The sequence below is a fragment of the Gymnogyps californianus genome, chromosome 23 (assembly GCF_018139145.2).
Source record: "Gymnogyps californianus isolate 813 chromosome 23, ASM1813914v2, whole genome shotgun sequence".
Taxonomy (NCBI): domain Eukaryota; kingdom Metazoa; phylum Chordata; class Aves; order Accipitriformes; family Cathartidae; genus Gymnogyps; species Gymnogyps californianus.
The window spans coordinates 1,079,865-1,095,905 of NC_059493.1; the positions used below are offsets into that span (position 1 = coordinate 1,079,865).

General features: G+C 55.9%; 2 protein-coding genes across 2 annotated transcripts in view; both read right to left on the reverse strand.

The window, feature by feature from the left end:
• Positions 1–2,680: 2,680 nt before the first annotated feature.
• TGOLN2 (trans-golgi network protein 2) lies at positions 2,681–6,864 on the reverse strand. Its single transcript, XM_050910097.1, has 4 exons — positions 6,807–6,864; positions 4,843–6,284; positions 4,021–4,104; positions 2,681–3,062 (listed from the first exon to the last, which is right to left on the reverse strand). Exons 1-4 carry the CDS (start codon positions 6,862–6,864, stop codon positions 3,057–3,059), a joined length of 1,590 nt encoding a protein of 529 aa, XP_050766054.1. The 3' UTR covers positions 2,681–3,056.
• Positions 6,865–14,663: 7,799 nt separating this feature from the next.
• Positions 14,664–16,041, reverse strand: part of TCF7L1 (transcription factor 7 like 1) — a 2,243-nt gene continuing 865 nt past the window's right edge. The window contains exons 2-3 of the mRNA XM_050910098.1: positions 15,925–15,985; positions 14,664–15,851 (exon numbers count right to left, since the gene is read on the reverse strand). Coding sequence (XP_050766055.1) covers positions 15,364–15,851; positions 15,925–15,985 — 549 coding nt within the window. The 3' untranslated portion in view covers positions 14,664–15,363. The remainder of the gene's footprint in view (positions 15,852–15,924; positions 15,986–16,041) is intronic.

Below are 16,041 nucleotides of genomic sequence, written 5' to 3' on the forward strand. Positions count from 1 at the left end.
AATACCAGAAAGATCAACAAACCGGGAGTCGTTCCCCGAGGTTTCACGCAGCTCGGACAATTGCAGCGGCTGTAATCACAGAAACACGGCGCCCTCGGGAACTGCGGGCAGGGGGAGATTTAGGGGGGAGCCCCCCCCCCCAGTTTAGCTCTGCCTCTCCCCAAACCCTGCACTTCCCGGGCACCGGGCATTTCTGGTTTGGCAGAGCCACGCCGGGCACCGAGCAAACCGACAGAGGTACGTCCTCGTTAACGCGAGGAACGAGCTCGTGCTCAGTCCAACCCGACGATCGAGATGTTTGAGGTACGACGGTCCTGCGCGCCAGAGAACTCGCTCCCTTCGGCTCGCTGTCAAGAGCGAACTGCTGGTAACGGGGGACGGGATTTCCAACCCAATTTGGAACGACAGAGGACTGAAAGGCATTTGAAAAAGCTCGCGGGATAGAAAAGCAAGGAGATGGTGAAAAAAAAAAAAACACTTTTGTCAATTATTTTTCAATTTAAAAAAAAAACCAAACAGGACAAAGCAGGAAAACAGCGCACGTGCTCTAAAAAACTCAGGAACGAGCAGCTCTGAAGCACGCGGCGTTTCACGTGTTGGAATGGTTGGGTTTTTTCTACCCCCCCACTGTCATCAGACAAAAGCTGCCACCTCCCACCCCGCCACACAACAGCGAGCCTCAGACTTATCCTTCACTTATCCGACGGGATCTCTGAACCAGCGGGGTCTTGTTGCAGGGGTTCCCACCCTTTTCAGAAGGCACGTCTCCCCCGAGGGTTACGTTCCCAGACTTGTTTTCCTTTCTCTTCCCTCCACCTCACACTCCCGTTCTCCAAAATAGCTTCTGCGAGTACTTTTAGCGTCAGAATAGTTTACTACGGAAACCTTGAGAGCTATTTAAAGCCAAGAGGGACTTTCTCCCGCTCTTTGTGCTTGCAAACAGCCAGCAAAAAGAAAAAAAAAAAAAGAGGATTTTTCTTTTAAGAGAGGGTCAGGCCCCTTCTCCCCTCTTACGTGGGGAATGAACCACTAGGAAAAAAAAATATATACAGCTGTAGCTTTCATGTCCAGACAAGGAAACGTCCTTGCCCTTGTCAAACGCGACTATCTTTAGCAACCACAGGGCAGATTACCAATTGTTCACAACCTCAGGAAGGCCGGAAAAAGGCCGGCCTCATCCCACGAGTCGCTTTTGCAGCCAGCTGGAGGGAAGTTAACCCGACCGGGAATTCTTCCTGTGCAGTCAGTCGGCAAGCGCACGGAGAGGGCGACTCACGTAGGGCTGGCACGAGCTTCGGGCGTAGACGGGTACCCGTGCGAAGAGCTCTGGATGCCTCATACCAATTTTTTTCTGCCCGTATTGGAAAAAAAAAAAAAACCCAAAAGCGCGAGCCAGGCAGGCACTTCATGCCCTCTTTAGAAACGTCCCGTCTCAAACAAATATCTTTGGAGTAGAACTACAAAAATAAAAACAACCTCACAGCTATAACTTGTCAATCAACATGTTTTGCAGCCTTAAATATAACCGGTACGTCCCGGGCCCTCGTTTAAGTGCTCCACAGTTAACACCGAAGTGACCAGCTCAGCGACAAGCAGCTGGTGACGTGTACATTCAACACCACAAAACTCCTCAAAGCCGGGGGCCGGCAGAGCCGTGGAAGAGCGGGAAGAGGTTGCGCCGGCGATACGGTAAGCCCTTTCACACGTCAAGCCCTTTCACACGTCGGTCACCTGCTCGGGAGGTGGCCTCGGGGAGAAGACGCCCCGTGGTGACTCACGGGACGGGCAGAACAGACGGCGCCCGCGCCGCGGGCTACAAGGGTTTCCCACGGCGTTGGGCAGGCGCGGCGCTGCCGAGGCTTGTGCGAGCCAGGGGAAGGAGCAGCCCCCTCGCCTCTCAGCCGGGCAAGAAAGCGGCACTTCTCCAGCAAGAGCCAACGCTGAGCGCTCGGTCGCGGCGAGCTCTACAACCGACGGAGGCTCGCTCACTGGAGCTGAGTGCTCCAGGGCCTCAACACCGCGTTTTTTTGAGGAAGAGGTCCGAAGGACTGCAAGTTTCATTCATCCCAAACGCTTCAGGATTACCGTACATTTTACATTACCACGTAACTACATTTTACAAGGGGGAGGAAAGCAATCTGCCCAGGCAAAGCCTCCTACAACTACACCGCGGCACTCTGGCACGCAGCTTTCTAAGCCTAACCTGCCCTCCTTCACAGCATCAACCCGCAACCATCGCCTTTAGTGCAAACATCCGAACTCTGGGGATTGTGAGGGAAAAGACCCGCCTGGAGCATAAGATGCGGGTGAGGAAGTTTAAGCTACAACCCAAGGGCCAAAGACTGCTCCAGCGTTCACAAAGATGTGCACGGAAGAGAGAATCTAGATGATAAACTCTAACATTGTCTTCATCACAGAGAGAGAGAAAGGGGGGGGGGGGGGGGAAATGGAATCGAATCAGAGTCCTTGGCAGATCATTTCCAAACTAGTGCAATCAGTCACGCTCCGAACTTGAGCATCCAAATACAATGGACAGAAGAGGAGAACGTCTGTGTCTCAAGCAAGACCGTGCTCTGGTTACAAAGGCAGCTCTATGACTCTGGAAGGGGAAGAGTCAGATGGCTCATTTCGCAGGCGGGTATTTCTTTTTTTTTTTTTTTCTTCTTTTTTTTTTTTTTTCCCCTCCCCAGAGGAGACGTCAGTACAGTAGATGGCAAATTCCATTTCATTTGGACACAAAAAGTTCTGTCAAAGTGCTGGGGACCGGCTTTTCCTGGGTCACACAGGCCAGAAGCCAGACGCCCAAGCGGAAAAGGAGTTCATCTTCAGGCAGCTGGGAAAGGAGAAACGCGTTTCGAGGAAGTGAGAGGTTTAACGTTACCGAGGTGCAGGTGCAAAACTAAAAGCATTTCCCCTTTCTTCCTGTTGTCTGAAATCCGAACACGGCAGCACAGCTACAACTCAGAGCGCTACAGCAGGGGAGTGGGTGGGTGTCCCAGTGTTCCTGCATTTCCACTGCCAGCCGTCATTATTCCACTGAATATCCGAGGAGGAATCTAGATCTGGAAAGGCAAAAAGAAAGGTTTAAACAATTTGAAAGCTCAGCGTTGCTTTTTTACTCTGACAAAGCATCGGGGTTTGAGCGGGCTGAGTGTCTCTGATGAGTTTTCAAATGAGAAACAAGCTCTTTCTAACTGCCTGGCTGCTTTACCGTGCCTCAGGGACAAAGTCAGGGAATTCCTGGCAAGGGAAACAAATTCCCGAAATATTGGTGAGACTAAATAGGGAAGCTCAAGCGGGCAAATTGTCTCCGTGGCACTCAGACGGCTTCCCCAGCCAGGCACGGCTGCAATTCGGGAAGGGAGAAAACTGAGCTTCCACTCCCAACAGCACACTGCGCCTCTGCAGAGCGAAAACGAGCCGGCCGACACTGCCGCGAGTTTTGTACGCAAAAACCCTAACGGCGTTTGAAAACGGCCATCGTCACGGTCCCCCGGATGCCGACAGCCTTCTGACAGGCAAAGTTTCAGCTTCAGGTGACTTTTTTTTAACTTTCTTCCCTTGTCTCCTCCTCTTCCCGTTGCAGACAATAACTACAGACACTTCTGACTTCAAGGACAACAGGTGAAAAAAGTTTCCAGGGGAAGAAGAAAGGGAATTCTCCCCGAATCCAACCGTTCTCCCGCTAAAAACTTCTTTGAAAAAGTCATTTTAGTCAGTGACAAACTATTCTTCGGCACACCTGAGCTCGAGACTCAAACACTTCTGCCCTGCGTTAGCTCTGCCATCATTTCTCAGCATTATTGCTTCCACTTTCTGCCAAAACTCTGCTTCCAGACCAAAAGCAAGGTTTTTGCTAAAAAAAAATCTGCTTTCCAACACCAACCAAGGGCTTTGCGACCGTTTCTAACGCAAAAGGCCGATATATCGCGTTTACGATATACACCAGGCACCGCAGCCCCTGCTCCCAGCCTGCCCGGCTCCCTGGGTGAGGCAGCACCCGTTTCGGGTAGATCTTACCTTTTGATCCAGTCTCTGATAATCGCCAGATTTGGGCCGTCGACCGCTTTTCGATCTTTTTCCTTCCAGAGCAAAAGCAATGATCTTTGGAGAGAGAAACGGGGACAAGGTGAGTGGGACAGCAGCGACCAAATAAGCTTTTTCTCACTTCAAACGCAGGCGCTTTCTAACGGGCCAAAGACCAGCTTCGCTCACCTCCTTCTAGTGACCATCTTTCATTTGAGAAAGCACTCAAAACAAATAAATGCCCATACATAAAGCCAGCTAAGACTGAAAGCAGGTGGTAATGAGGTTCGCCTAACATGCAGAAAACAATAAGAACTTGTTCTCTTTCTCCTACCTCAAAAACAGCTTTATAGGAGGGGAAAAAAAACCCCAGCAAAAGACAGTTAGGTCATTTGAGCTGCATCGCCCCGCGCAAGACTATTTAAGGACAAGTCTTCTGCAGCCTGCTATAAAAAACTCACTGTCTGCGAGAAAACACAGAGTAACTTCACACCTCTCTTTCTTTTCACCTCTCTCAGCTGAAAACAGCCACCAGAGCTGAGGCCACCCAATTTCCCGAGAGATCCGACCCCTCTCCTCCTTACAACACCCCCTCTGCTCCTCCCAAAGCTGCTGAGGCCGAGGCTCAAATTAACAATAACCGAACCCACGCCGTGCAGCAAGCGGGAGGTATCGGTGAGAAGCAAAAGTCAGGGCGAGGGGAAAGGTCTTCAGCCGAGCGGGTCCCCAGCCACAGCGGCGACCGGCGAGAGGAAAGGAAACTCCTCAAGCCCAGGGGAGATGTCGAGAGCCCGGGTAAGGAGCGCAGCCACTCACCTTGCGTTTGTTGTGATACGCGACGTATAAGGCGGCAACGATAATGGCCGTGGTCACCAGATAGGCGAAGAAGTGGCTGCTCTCCGACTGGTCCCTGGGGGGAGAAGGAATGTTGTTCTCTCTCTCCTTATTAAAGGCATTGCTGCTGCCTTTAGCCTCCTCCTCTTCGGGGCCTTCTTCATTGTCTAAAAAGCCGTCACTCTCAGAAGCAGAGGAAGTTGATTGTAGCAATGCATTTTTCTCACTCGGTGAGCCCATTTGATTGCCCTGGTTGTTGGCCTGGTTATTGCCGTTACTGTCCCGGTTCTTGTTCTGGTTCTCGACATTGCTCTCCTGGTTCTTGGTGTTGCTGTCCTGCTTGTTGCCCTGGTTCGCGTTGTTGCTGCCCTGGTTGTTGCCGCCCTGGTTGTTGCCGCCCTGGTTCACGTTGTTGCCGCCCTGGTTGTTGCCGCCCTGGTTCGTGTTGTTGCTGTCCTGGTTGTTGCCGCCCTGGTTCGTGTTGTTGCCGTCCTGGTTGTTGCCGCCCTGGTTCGTGTTGTTGCCGTCCTGGTTGTTGCCGCCCTGGTTCGTGTTGTTGCCGCCCTGGTCCACGTTGTTGCTGTCCTTGTTGTTGCCACCCTGGTTCACGTTGTTGCCGCCCTGGTTGTTGCCGCCCTGATTCACGTTGTTGCTGTCCTGGTTGTTGCCACCCTGGTTCACGTTGTTGCCGCCCTGGTTGTTGCCGCCCTGGTCCACGTTGTTGCCGCCCTGGTTGTTGCCGCCCTGGTCCACGTTGTTGCCGCCCTGGTTGTTGCCACCCTGGTTCACGTTGTTGCCGCCCTGGTTGTTGCCGCCCTGGTTCAGGTTGTTGCCGCCCTGGTCCACGCTGTTGCCGCCCTGGTTCACGCTGTTGCCGCCCTGGTTGTTGCCGCCCTGGTTCACGTTGTTGCCGCCCTGGTTGTTGCCACCCTGGTTCATGTTGTTGCTGTCCTGGTTGTTGCCACCCTGGTTGGCGTTGCTGCTGTCCTGGTGGTTGCCGCCGCCCTGGTCCTGGTGGTTGCCGCCGCCCTGGTCCTCGTTGCTGGGGTTGCCGCCGCCCTGGTTCTCGTTGCTGGGGCTGCCGTCCCCGTTACCAGGGCTGCCGCTCTGGCTGTTGGTCTGGTTACCAGCGCTGCTGCCTTGGTCACCCTGGCCATTGCCCTGCTTCTGCACGCCGCTCCCGTGGGCAGACCCATCCGTGCCGTTCTGGGCCCCACCCATCGTCCCTCCGTTATTCGGGTTCACTGCCGGCTCTCTGTTGTTGGGGGGATCCGACCCAGAGTGCGGCTCTCTGTTCGGTCTGGACGCATTCGGGTGCTCAGCCCCTGCGGCTTCCGGGCTGTTGGGTGCTGCAGGCTGGAGGGATCCCCCAGGGCCTGCTGGAGTTCTGCTGGACTCCCTTTGCTCTGAGCCCTGCCCGTTAGCTGTCAGCAAACACACAGAGCCCGCGGTCACCGCCTGCCCCTGCGCTCGGCGCAGGCAGCGTGCCTGCCTGCCCGACACAGCTCCCCGGCCAAGGCAGCCCCCCCCGCTGCCAAAAGCGGAAGGAAACCCCCCCTGTAAGGCAGATGGGAGGGGGGAAACCAAAGGGGTGACGAGCTCGGCGGCAGGGTGCCCCCGAGGGAGCCCCCCCAGCCCCCCGCCGCACTCCCCCCCCCCCCCCGCCCCACGCAGCGGGGACCCAACGGCAGAAGAGCCCCCGCAAACCAAGCACCCGTGCCAGACCCACCCCGGCCCGAGGGCAAGCGCTGCCCCGGCTTCGCTACTCCCCCTCCCCGGCACTGCCGAGCGCCCAGCCCAACCGCTCCCCCTCAGACACCTCACCCCGGGGCCCCCGGCCGCGGCCCTCCCCGCCGGTTCCGCCCAGCATTCTCCCCGGGGTGTCCCGTCCCCCCCGGCCACAGGCCCCTCTCACTGCCCACCCCCCGCCCCCGCCGGCCTCTCACCCTCGGCCCGGGCGGCGGCGCAGAGCGCTGAGAGCAGCAGGAGCAGCCGCAGCAGCATGGCGGCCCCACCGCAACGGCCCCCACCGCCACCGACCGGCCCACCCGCTTCCGCTTCCGGCAAGACGGGCGCTACTTCCGGCAGGAGATCTCGCGAGAGCGGGGAGGCGGCGGGCGGGCGGGCGGGAGAACGGCCGCGCGGGGGTGGGTGGGTGGGTGTGAAGGAAGGGAAGGGGCGGAGCTGAGGGTCTTGGGGCGTGGCTGAGGATCTTGGGGCGGGGCTTGAGGCGGTTGGGGCGGGGTTTAAGGGGAAGCGGGGCGGGGCTGAGGGGAAGGAGGCAGGTCTTGGGGAGAAGCGGGGGCGGGGCTTGCTCAGACTCTGAGGCGGGGCCTGTTGAGAAGCAGGGGCGGGTTTAGGGAGAGTAGAGGCGGGGCCTGTGGGCATCGGGGCGGGGCTTGTGGAGAATCGGGGTGGGGTTTAGGGGGAAGGGGCGGGTGCTCAGTCAAATTGGGCGTGTCTTATGCAAATTAAGGGCGGGGCTTAACGGTCCCTTGCGTGTGGAGGCCTGGCGACGGGCAGAGCTGCCTCAGCAACGCTGCTCCATCTTTGGGGTAAAAGCAGCGTTTTGAGGTAAAACCTGCCGTTTGGGGGGCTGTTTCCAGGCCTTGAGAAACCAGTGCTGGGACTTTGTGAGCAGCGGCCCCAAATGGGGTCACTGAGACATGCTTCGAGGGCCGGGCCTTCTGTCCCCCCGAATTCGGCCCTGTGTGGATGGCGTCCTGACCCTCTGCCTGCCTCCATCTTATGGGGGAGGACACAGGCCGTGGCGGGGGGCGACTGGCGAGAAATCGGGGCTAATTTCCCTTCCTTTGGTTCAGGACCGCGTCCCGAAAGTGCTCCTGAGGACAACGGCCATGTCGGGGGAGCGTGGCCACTCCAACACCTGCGATAACCTTTATTTTTTTGTCTTTTTTGGCCAGGCTAGACACATCCTGTTCAACTACAGCTCTTACCACCAGCAGCAGCAGATCAGCTTTCAGCTCCCCGTGGGCACCGAGGACTATTTACTTCTTTCCTCTGTAGATAATTTATTGACTGAAGACTGTTACGTCTCCTTTCTCCAGACTGAATGTCCATCTTTTCCTGTAGCTTGTGTTCTTGCTCTCTTCTGGGCTTTCTCCAGGCACTCCACACCTTGAAGGATACTGCCCAAAATTGGGGATGATCCTCCAGCTTGGTCAGCAGAACAAACAGAAGGATTTCATCATGTCTTACTGATAATCCTACCCATCTCCAACCTCCTGCTCTGCTGCCTGGAATATAAACCGACCTGTACTTGATGCAGATACAATCAAAATGTAGAAAGATCCCCAAATCTGCCTGTCATCCTTCTACCACGGTCTGGGCAGCTACGGGGGTCTGGAGCCCATAGCTGAGCTCCTCAGGTGGATTTGATGTCCTCAGGTCCATGAATCACAGAATCATAGAATGGTTTGGGTTGGAAGGGACCTTAAAGATCACCCAGTTCCACCCCCCCGCCATGGGCAGGGACACCTTCCGCTAGGCCAGGTTGCTCAAAGCCCCATCTAACCTGGCCTTCAACACTTCCAGGGATGGATGGGGCGTCCACAACTGCTCTGGGCAACCTGTGCCAGTGCCTCACCGCCCTCACAGTGAAGAACTTCTTCCTTACATCTCATCTAAATCTGCCCTCTTGCAGTTCAAAGCCATTACCCCTTGGCCTATCGCTACAGGCCCTTGTAAAAAGTCCCTCTCCAGCTTTCTTGTAGGCCCCTTTAGGTACTGGAAGGCTGCTGTAAGGTCTCCCCGGAGCCTTCTCTTCTCCAGGCTGGGAGAGAGCCTCAGCCTGTCTTTGTAGGAGAGAACTGCGACCCTGCCGCAGCGAGGCAAGGTGGCTGTGGCACTGGGTGTCCTTGAGCTGTGATTGATGTCGTCTGTGGTTGTTTTCCAGCCATACGTCACCTGCTGTGTCCAAAAGTTCTCCCCCCTGGCTCTCCAAGACTTTCTCAGAGGGTTTGCCTCCTGCTGTATTCCTTTTCCAGCAGATGTCTGCTGAGCCGTGGCTTTTTGGGGGATCCTGGTAAAACAAAGAGCTCCAGATGTTCTTCCTGGGTCTTCCTCATGTTCGTTACTGCTACCCAGGGACCTTGCACAGGTCTGTCTCCCTCTGGGTAGGGATGTCAGCATGGGGGTACGTCATTCTTAAGAAGTTTTATCTCCAGCTTTTTCCCTGCCTGTCCTTCCCAAACCAGCTAGACCTTTGATATCAGTTTTCCAGCTGCATAAATTATGCCATCAAGTCTCTGTAATTTGGCTTATTAGTAACGAACCCAATCTGTGCTCCCCGTCATCGCACTTCTTTCCTTTTAGATCGATGGATTTGCCTTCATCTCCCCCCAGGATGAACTTCCTTGGTGCTCAACCACTCCAGACCGTGCGGGCTTCCCACTGTTGCTTGGTGCCACCAGAGCCGTCTCGTCCATACCGCGGCATCCTGCAGCGCTGAGTGCTGAAAGACAAGCAGCGAAGTCTCACGTGTCTCCAGAAGGAATCGCAATAACATCGCGAATTCGTTAGCTGCTCCAGTCAGTCTGCTTCACGCTAAAACACAGAAAAATATCACAACGTCGTTCAACATGCAAACCAAATGAGTCCTGCACAGCGATAATACTTTGGGGAATAATCCTGACTTGGCCTCAGAGCGTGATGGATTATGTGGCTGATTTTTCTTCTTTTTTTTTTTTCCAATCCTCTATTCAATTCAATACATTCCAATAATCCTAGCAGCTCGGTTCTGCCCATGCCTGCCTTTCTAAGGAGACAGAAGAACAGTTGGCCCAATGCTTTTGTTGAGATTTAAAACAGACAAGCGAGGCTATTTCTCATGCCAAGCCAGTTCAGCTTTCACTCACACCCCTGGAAGTCAAGAGTAACTGAACGGAGGCCAAGTTCCTCTGGATTTACAACAATGCATCTGGGAACAGAATTCTGCCCAAAATACCGAGTACGAGGCTGACATCAGCTCAGCGCCTGGTGGCTCACGCCAGGCTCGTTTTCCTTCAACCGTTTTCTTGGCTAAAACGCGATAAACAGGACCGGCGACCTGACCTAACCTCCGTGCGGCTGTACCCTCTCCGCGCAGCCCGAGGAACGGGAAGCTGCCATCGACGTGGACAATAAGGAAGTCGCTTCTGGCTTCGGCGCGATGACGCGGATGCAGGCTGGTAGGAGGAAAAGAAGGAGGACTGAGGATTATCATCTCTGCTGCGAAGCGGGAGGAGGAAATTCTCTGTCGGTCCCACCCAGCTGCTTCCCAACGTGATGGCAGCTGCTGGTCCTTTATCGCCTGAAAAACAACTCCTTTGCATTCAAACTTAAGCGAGGTTTTGGTTGGTTTCCTAGACCGGTACTGTCTCTTCTCATAAATCCTTGTGGGATGTCGCTTTTTGGGGATGACTCTTTGTGAGAGTAGCCGCGACGGCCAAGAACAGGCTGGCCGCGCAAATCTGGCCTTTAATTTAGCACCAACCGGGGCGTTTTAGCGTGGTCTCCCAAGGTCTGGTGACAACCCCGCGCCTGGAGATAATAAAGTCCTCACCTTGTCAGAAGCGCCTGCATCCCCCATCCCGTCCCTTTCCCCCGAGGGCTAATCTGCTCAGGATAAAGGATCAAAAGGAGAAACAATTAGCAAATGGAAGAATTTAATGATGCTAATTAAAATGTATTAAGTGTAGCCACTGCCTCTGCACCAGCTGCTTTGGCAGGAGCCTGGAGTCTGCGGAGCGCCAGCCTTACCCCGGTGCGGAGCGGGGAAACAGGACATCTGGTGCGCCCTCCCCCGGCCCCTCGCAAAAAAAGCAGGTTCGAGGAAACCTCCGTTTCATTTGCTGCTGCTCGCCGGGTTCGTGGTGGAGCCCCTAATTAGCTCCATCTCTGCAGGAGACCCCTGGGACCTCATTAGGCATTTCAATTAGTGAATAGCCAGAGCTGCGGAGGGAGAGGGGGCTGGGGGCCGTTTGATCAAGATGGCCGCAATTAAGCAAGCGGACGGAGGTGACAGAAGTAACCCCGCTTCCAAAAAAAAGTAGGGAAAGCACCAAGCTGGCTCCCAGATGCTACCCACACACCCGAGCGAGCTCTCCCAGAAGTTTGCTCTTGACAAGCTCTTAACGAGACGTTCGCCAGCTCCCGGCAATAAAAAAAAAACCCCACGATAGCTGCAGCCAGTTTAGGGCTGGCCTCGTCACAAAGATGGCACCCTTTAATCGAGGCTTTAAACCTTTTCTTACCGTACATCGCGTTTCTGGAGAGGGACGGACTCACAGGCGCATCCCTCCCCTCTCCCCGTGCCGTTCCTGGTGCTGCCTATCTGCCGTGCCGCAGCCCAGCTCCCCGCGCCGCAGCCCAGCTCCCCGGCCGCCCCAAGCACAGCTCTGCGGTAGTTGCTCACCTGGAGCATTCTCGGCCAGGAGACATCAGGCGCTCCCCGAACTTTGTTTCACTCTGGGAATGGGTGGCAACGATGCTGAACGTGTATTTCCCAAGAACGCGGCCGCCCGTTCCCAATTCCAGCTTCATCGTTCACCCGGCTGCTCCCAGCTCTCCCGCCCGGCCGTACCTCCCGCCGCTTCTCGGCACTTTCTGCGTGGACCTCCGCTGTCGGCGACGGCGGCAAACCCCAAACGAGCAGGTCCGTCTCACCCCGCCTTCGCGCAGCCACGGCTTAGCCCCACGGGGGGTTCGTACCGTCTCGACCTGTGCGTGCAAACAGCAACATCTGCCGCCGCTGGGAGAGCGACGGGGACCCCGTCACTGGCACGACGTCCCCCGTCCCAGCTCTTTCGTGCCTCTCAGCTGAGGCAGAACCCGGCTGTCCCACCTCTCCCTGCTCTTTACACCATGCTATCCCTTCCTTCTGCTGCCGACTCTCCGTGGGACACCAGGTCATTCCCTGCCTGACTTTTTCCCCTTCGTTGGACGTGGTTGGGATGCTCCCTATGAAAAAAAAGTCATCTACAAAGCGGGACCTGGGAGCGTGCAGTGGCAGACGCCTCATTTTCTCAGGGGACCGAAGGAAAAATCAGGAATCTTCGGCCGCAAAATTGTTGTTTTTTTGTTGCAAGTTTGAAAAGTGAATTCTTGTGACTGGGAAACCCTGCGAGAGAGCTCCCCAGGACCTCCACGCACGGCTCTCCTCTGCGCCCTGGGCTGCCTGGCTCGATTTCAGCTCCCAGGTCTGAGGATAAGTTAAGCATCGTGAGAAACGTAGTCTAAAACTTGTCCAAAAAAGAGGAGAGGTGCTACCAGGCCTCCTTGCCGCAACAGCCCAAGCTGAAACACACTGGATATTCAGGTTTTTCTGCAACGAAGACAAACCCCAGACTTTTCCTCGTATGGAAGCACCTCCCAGAAGACAAAGAAAAACCTGCTAAGGAATCGGTTTTCTATAGATAACCAGTCTGAATGCAACATTTTCATCTAGCTGCAAGCAGGAAGGATACACGGCTACCGCGATCAGCCTGGTTCCACTCAGACAGCTTCGGCGTGTTCATTGAGACTGGCGCAACACCTAACTGGTCTTGCCCTCTTCTCCAGGAGGAGCGAAGCCAAGAGGGCTTTGGTGGCCAGTTGCTTCTCTTCTAGCAGGGGATAATCCAAGCCTATCTCAGTTTAGGAGCACTGCGAAAGCATCGCAACAGATGTTCCCTTTCTGTATGGGAAAATGCCGAGTAAAACAAAGAAATATTCTCCTGCTGAAGCCCAACATCTGTTTGAAGCTGTCTGGCTCCAGTTCAGACTTTAATTCTTGTGACAGGTCTCTTCATGCCTTTAATTTCCCATGAAATCTAATTCAAGAAGTTGTTTGTCTGCAGCCCGCTCCCGGTGTTGGGGAGAGCGAGGCTGCATGCGATCCAGACGTTCCTCGCAGAAAACCAGCTTCTTGGAACAGCCTTGCTAAAAAAAGCTACGTTTTGCCTCTTTTCAAATGACGGCCACGCACGTTTTCGGTGACACTCTAATCCTCTCAGTCCTGGATCTCGCACAGCCGCGCGACACGCTATCAGGATGCCATTAATTAAAGCACCGTAGCTGGTCCTCTTGGGTGCTGCTGCGGAGGAACCATGCCCTATCCCAGCATTTACAAATTTGTTCTTTGAAAGCAAGAGCTTTAAACAATTTTGTGTGTGGAACGGTAACGCCTACCGAGTTCGGGGCTGTCTTGGGTGCGACAGTGAATAAAGATGCTCCGGGCACTTTCTTGTGCTCGGAGGCTTTGGTGGTGGCCACCAAGAAGTTGGTACGCAGGAGCTAGGTCTGCTGCAGGCTCCTCTCGCTGCTCGAGGCTCTCAACTAGCCGGGACCCCTTAGAGCAATGATTTTGGGAGCTACCACCCGGCTGGGATGCTCTGAGCTGTGAATTTAAGCTGTCGCTTCCAGTCCAGAAGATGATCCTCAGCTGGATGGGAGAAGCTGTGCTCTTGCCGGAGCTACCGTCACTGTTTTCAGAAGTCGTCTGGAGCTTTCACGAGGTTCCGGGAGCCAGTGTTTGCCCCGAATGTGTCCCTGGTGCTCATGCGAGGGCTGGAGGCTGTGCTCGTGTCTGCACCCACAGCTGGGGACATCGCTCGGCTGTACTTCTTTGGTAGTTCTGCCCGGCTCCAATACGGAAATAGGAATTCCTCGAATCCAGGCGTCATCCGCTGGCGTTACAGACGCCAGCATCACCCCGTGGCACGCACTCGTCTCGCACAACGTCTGGGAAACGCGGACGCCGTCTCTTCCTTAAGGACACGACACCACGATGGTCCCCGTTCCCCTCTACCTGCAGATGGACATCTGCTGCTGCTCCAGTTTGCTGAAAATACTTCCCCAGTGGCTTCTCACACCAGCTCGGCACTGGAAAGGAAAAGAGAAGTGTCACAACGGGAGGCGAAGGCGTCGTTTATGCCACCAAATGAGCAAAAGCACCCACCGAACTGAGAGCCGGAGGGCCAGCAGCCGCAGGAAGGGCTCAGCCCATCGCTGACGGTGCCGGTTTGGACGTTGCCCACCGCCACGGCCTGGGAGCCCGAGGACGCCGTGGTCCCCACCACGCAGCGCTGGTGCAGGTAGAGGTGAGCCAGGCTGGGTCCTGGGAAATGGAAATTGGCCAAGAAATTCAGAAAGGGGAATGAAATGGGACTGTAACCACCACAAATCACCTCTGGGCGGGCGCAGCTCGGAATTAAATCTGCAATAGAAAACAAAATTGGGACTTTCAACGGGAAAACTTTGAGATAGAGTTTTTTCCTGTTAAAAATATAGTGGGACGGAAGAGTCTTGGTTAGCTCAAGGGTTGAACTGACCGAGAACTTAAGATCGGTTGAAAATCCACGGGGTGACCCTGGGTGGCTTTTGTGCAGGTCCTTTTTCATCCTAATCTCTCTTTTCATTCCTGGTTTGGAAGAAGCAGGCACAGGGCATCCTGCAGGTCCTGGCCGTGAGATACACACCAGGAACTCGCGCTCCTCGGCTTCTCAGGCACCCCCTGAACTGGTTTACCTAATCCCCCGCATCCTGCTGCCCCTACCTCTCCAGCAAACCGTACGCAGCCCTGCTCGTTCCATCACAGGTTTGGGATGGACGCCCCAAAATCGCCCTGTGCCCATCGATGGTGGCGTCTGGGTGATGCTTTCAGGCTGGGACCGTGCCTGGCCCCGTGCCCGGCTCTGGGGCTGGACCGGCGCCCCATCCCGAGATGCTTCCCGGCGCATGGTGATGCTCGAGCGCTGGCGGGGAGAAGGTGGCGACGGGCAAGGAGCGAGCGCTTCCCCCACTGACCACGCTCACGCAGCGAGTTGCAGCTGTAGTTTTATTTCCTTTTGTGAAAAATAACAGGGTTTCAAGGGGAAAAAAAAAAAAACAACCCCACCCAGGGCTCAGCCCCGGATCCTGCCCACCCCAGCACGACCGCGGGAAGGAGCAGGGCCGACGGTGCAGCATCCTCAGGGCAGGATCCAGCTCCTCGCTGGGACGGAGCGAAGGCAACCACCGTGGCTGGGAGCGGAGCCGCAGGACGGGAGGACTTGGGAGCATCCGGAGGCACCGGGTCGGTAGCCGGCTTTTCTGCTCTTGCCTCCGGGACGGAGCGCCGGCCCTAGCTCAATGCCCGCCGCGGTCGGCGCCGGCATGCCCACGCACGGGAGCGCCGGCCTGTCGGCATCACCGTGCCCTGTGGCAGCGACGGGCGCTTGCCTCGCGCCCACGGTCAGCTCGCAGGAGATTTCCATCGTCGGCAGCTTGCGGAGGGCTTCTTTTCCTTTTTTTTTCCTTTTTTTTTTTTCCTTTTTTTTAATAAAAACGGTCTTTAGGTCGACTGCTGGCAGCAGCTCTGGGCAGAAAGCCCCTTCCTCCAGAGTCTGCTTACAAAAGAGTTCAGAAAGGGTCAAATATTGACCAATAATGGTTTTGGCTGCATTTGAATCTTGATTGTGGCTTCTGCAATGTACAGCAGGGAGGGGACGGACAGGACGGGACGAGGGGGGATGAGTTTTTCCCTTAGTCAGCGGGTTTGGTGACCAGGGAAAGGGGCTGCGTTTGCAGCACGGCCAGGGCAGCCTGCGGGGACGGGATGGCAGCCGTGAAGGACGGAGGCGAGGAGAGGAGAGCCGTGGAGGGCACCGAGGTGAAGGGGATGGGTCTGGAGAGGAGCGAGGGCGGGCTGCCGAGGCTCGAGGAGGAGGAAGAGGAGGAAGAGGAGGAGGAAGAAGAAGAAGAAGAAGAAGAAGAGGCGGCGGCGGCTTTGCCCGAGAGGAAGGCAGCTGAATGCACGGCGAGCTGAGCCCTGGCCTCCGGCTTGGTGGTGAGCGAGAGGGGCTGAGCCTGTTCCGAGTGGGTGGCAGCCGGCGCGGCCGGGGATGCCAGGGCGGCCGACGGCGTGGCGGGCGAATCCAGCATGCTGCCGTGGGAGGACGCGGGGCTGTCGCACGGTTTCTCGGCCGGCAGGTACTGCACGCACGGCTTCTTGCTCTTGGATGCCAGGGAGCCTGCGGACGATGGAGGACGGCGTGAGCGGCCGAAGGCTGGAGGAGGGAAGGGGCTGGCAGGGGGGATACTCACTCTCCGTGTCGTGGCTTTGCTGCTGGGCCAGCTTCTCTCGCTTTCTCTTCTTTTTCTTGCCCTGGAAAATATTATAAAGTCTTTATGTGGCTTTCTGCCACCGGAGAGCCCTTGGGG

Bases quoted from the DNA above. Each gene is read 5' to 3' on its own strand.
- TGOLN2 (XM_050910097.1), bottom strand. From the start codon at position 6,864: ATGCTGCTGCGGCTGCTCCTGCTGCTCTCAGCGCTCTGCGCCGCCGCC. The intron at 6,285-6,806 runs GTGAGAGGCCGG...GTTTGCTGACAG, and splicing joins CGCCGCCGCCCGGGCCGAGG to CTAACGGGCAGGGCTCAGAG. The intron at 4,105-4,842 runs GTGAGTGGCTGC...CTCTCTCCAAAG, and splicing joins CGTATCACAACAAACGCAAG to ATCATTGCTTTTGCTCTGGA.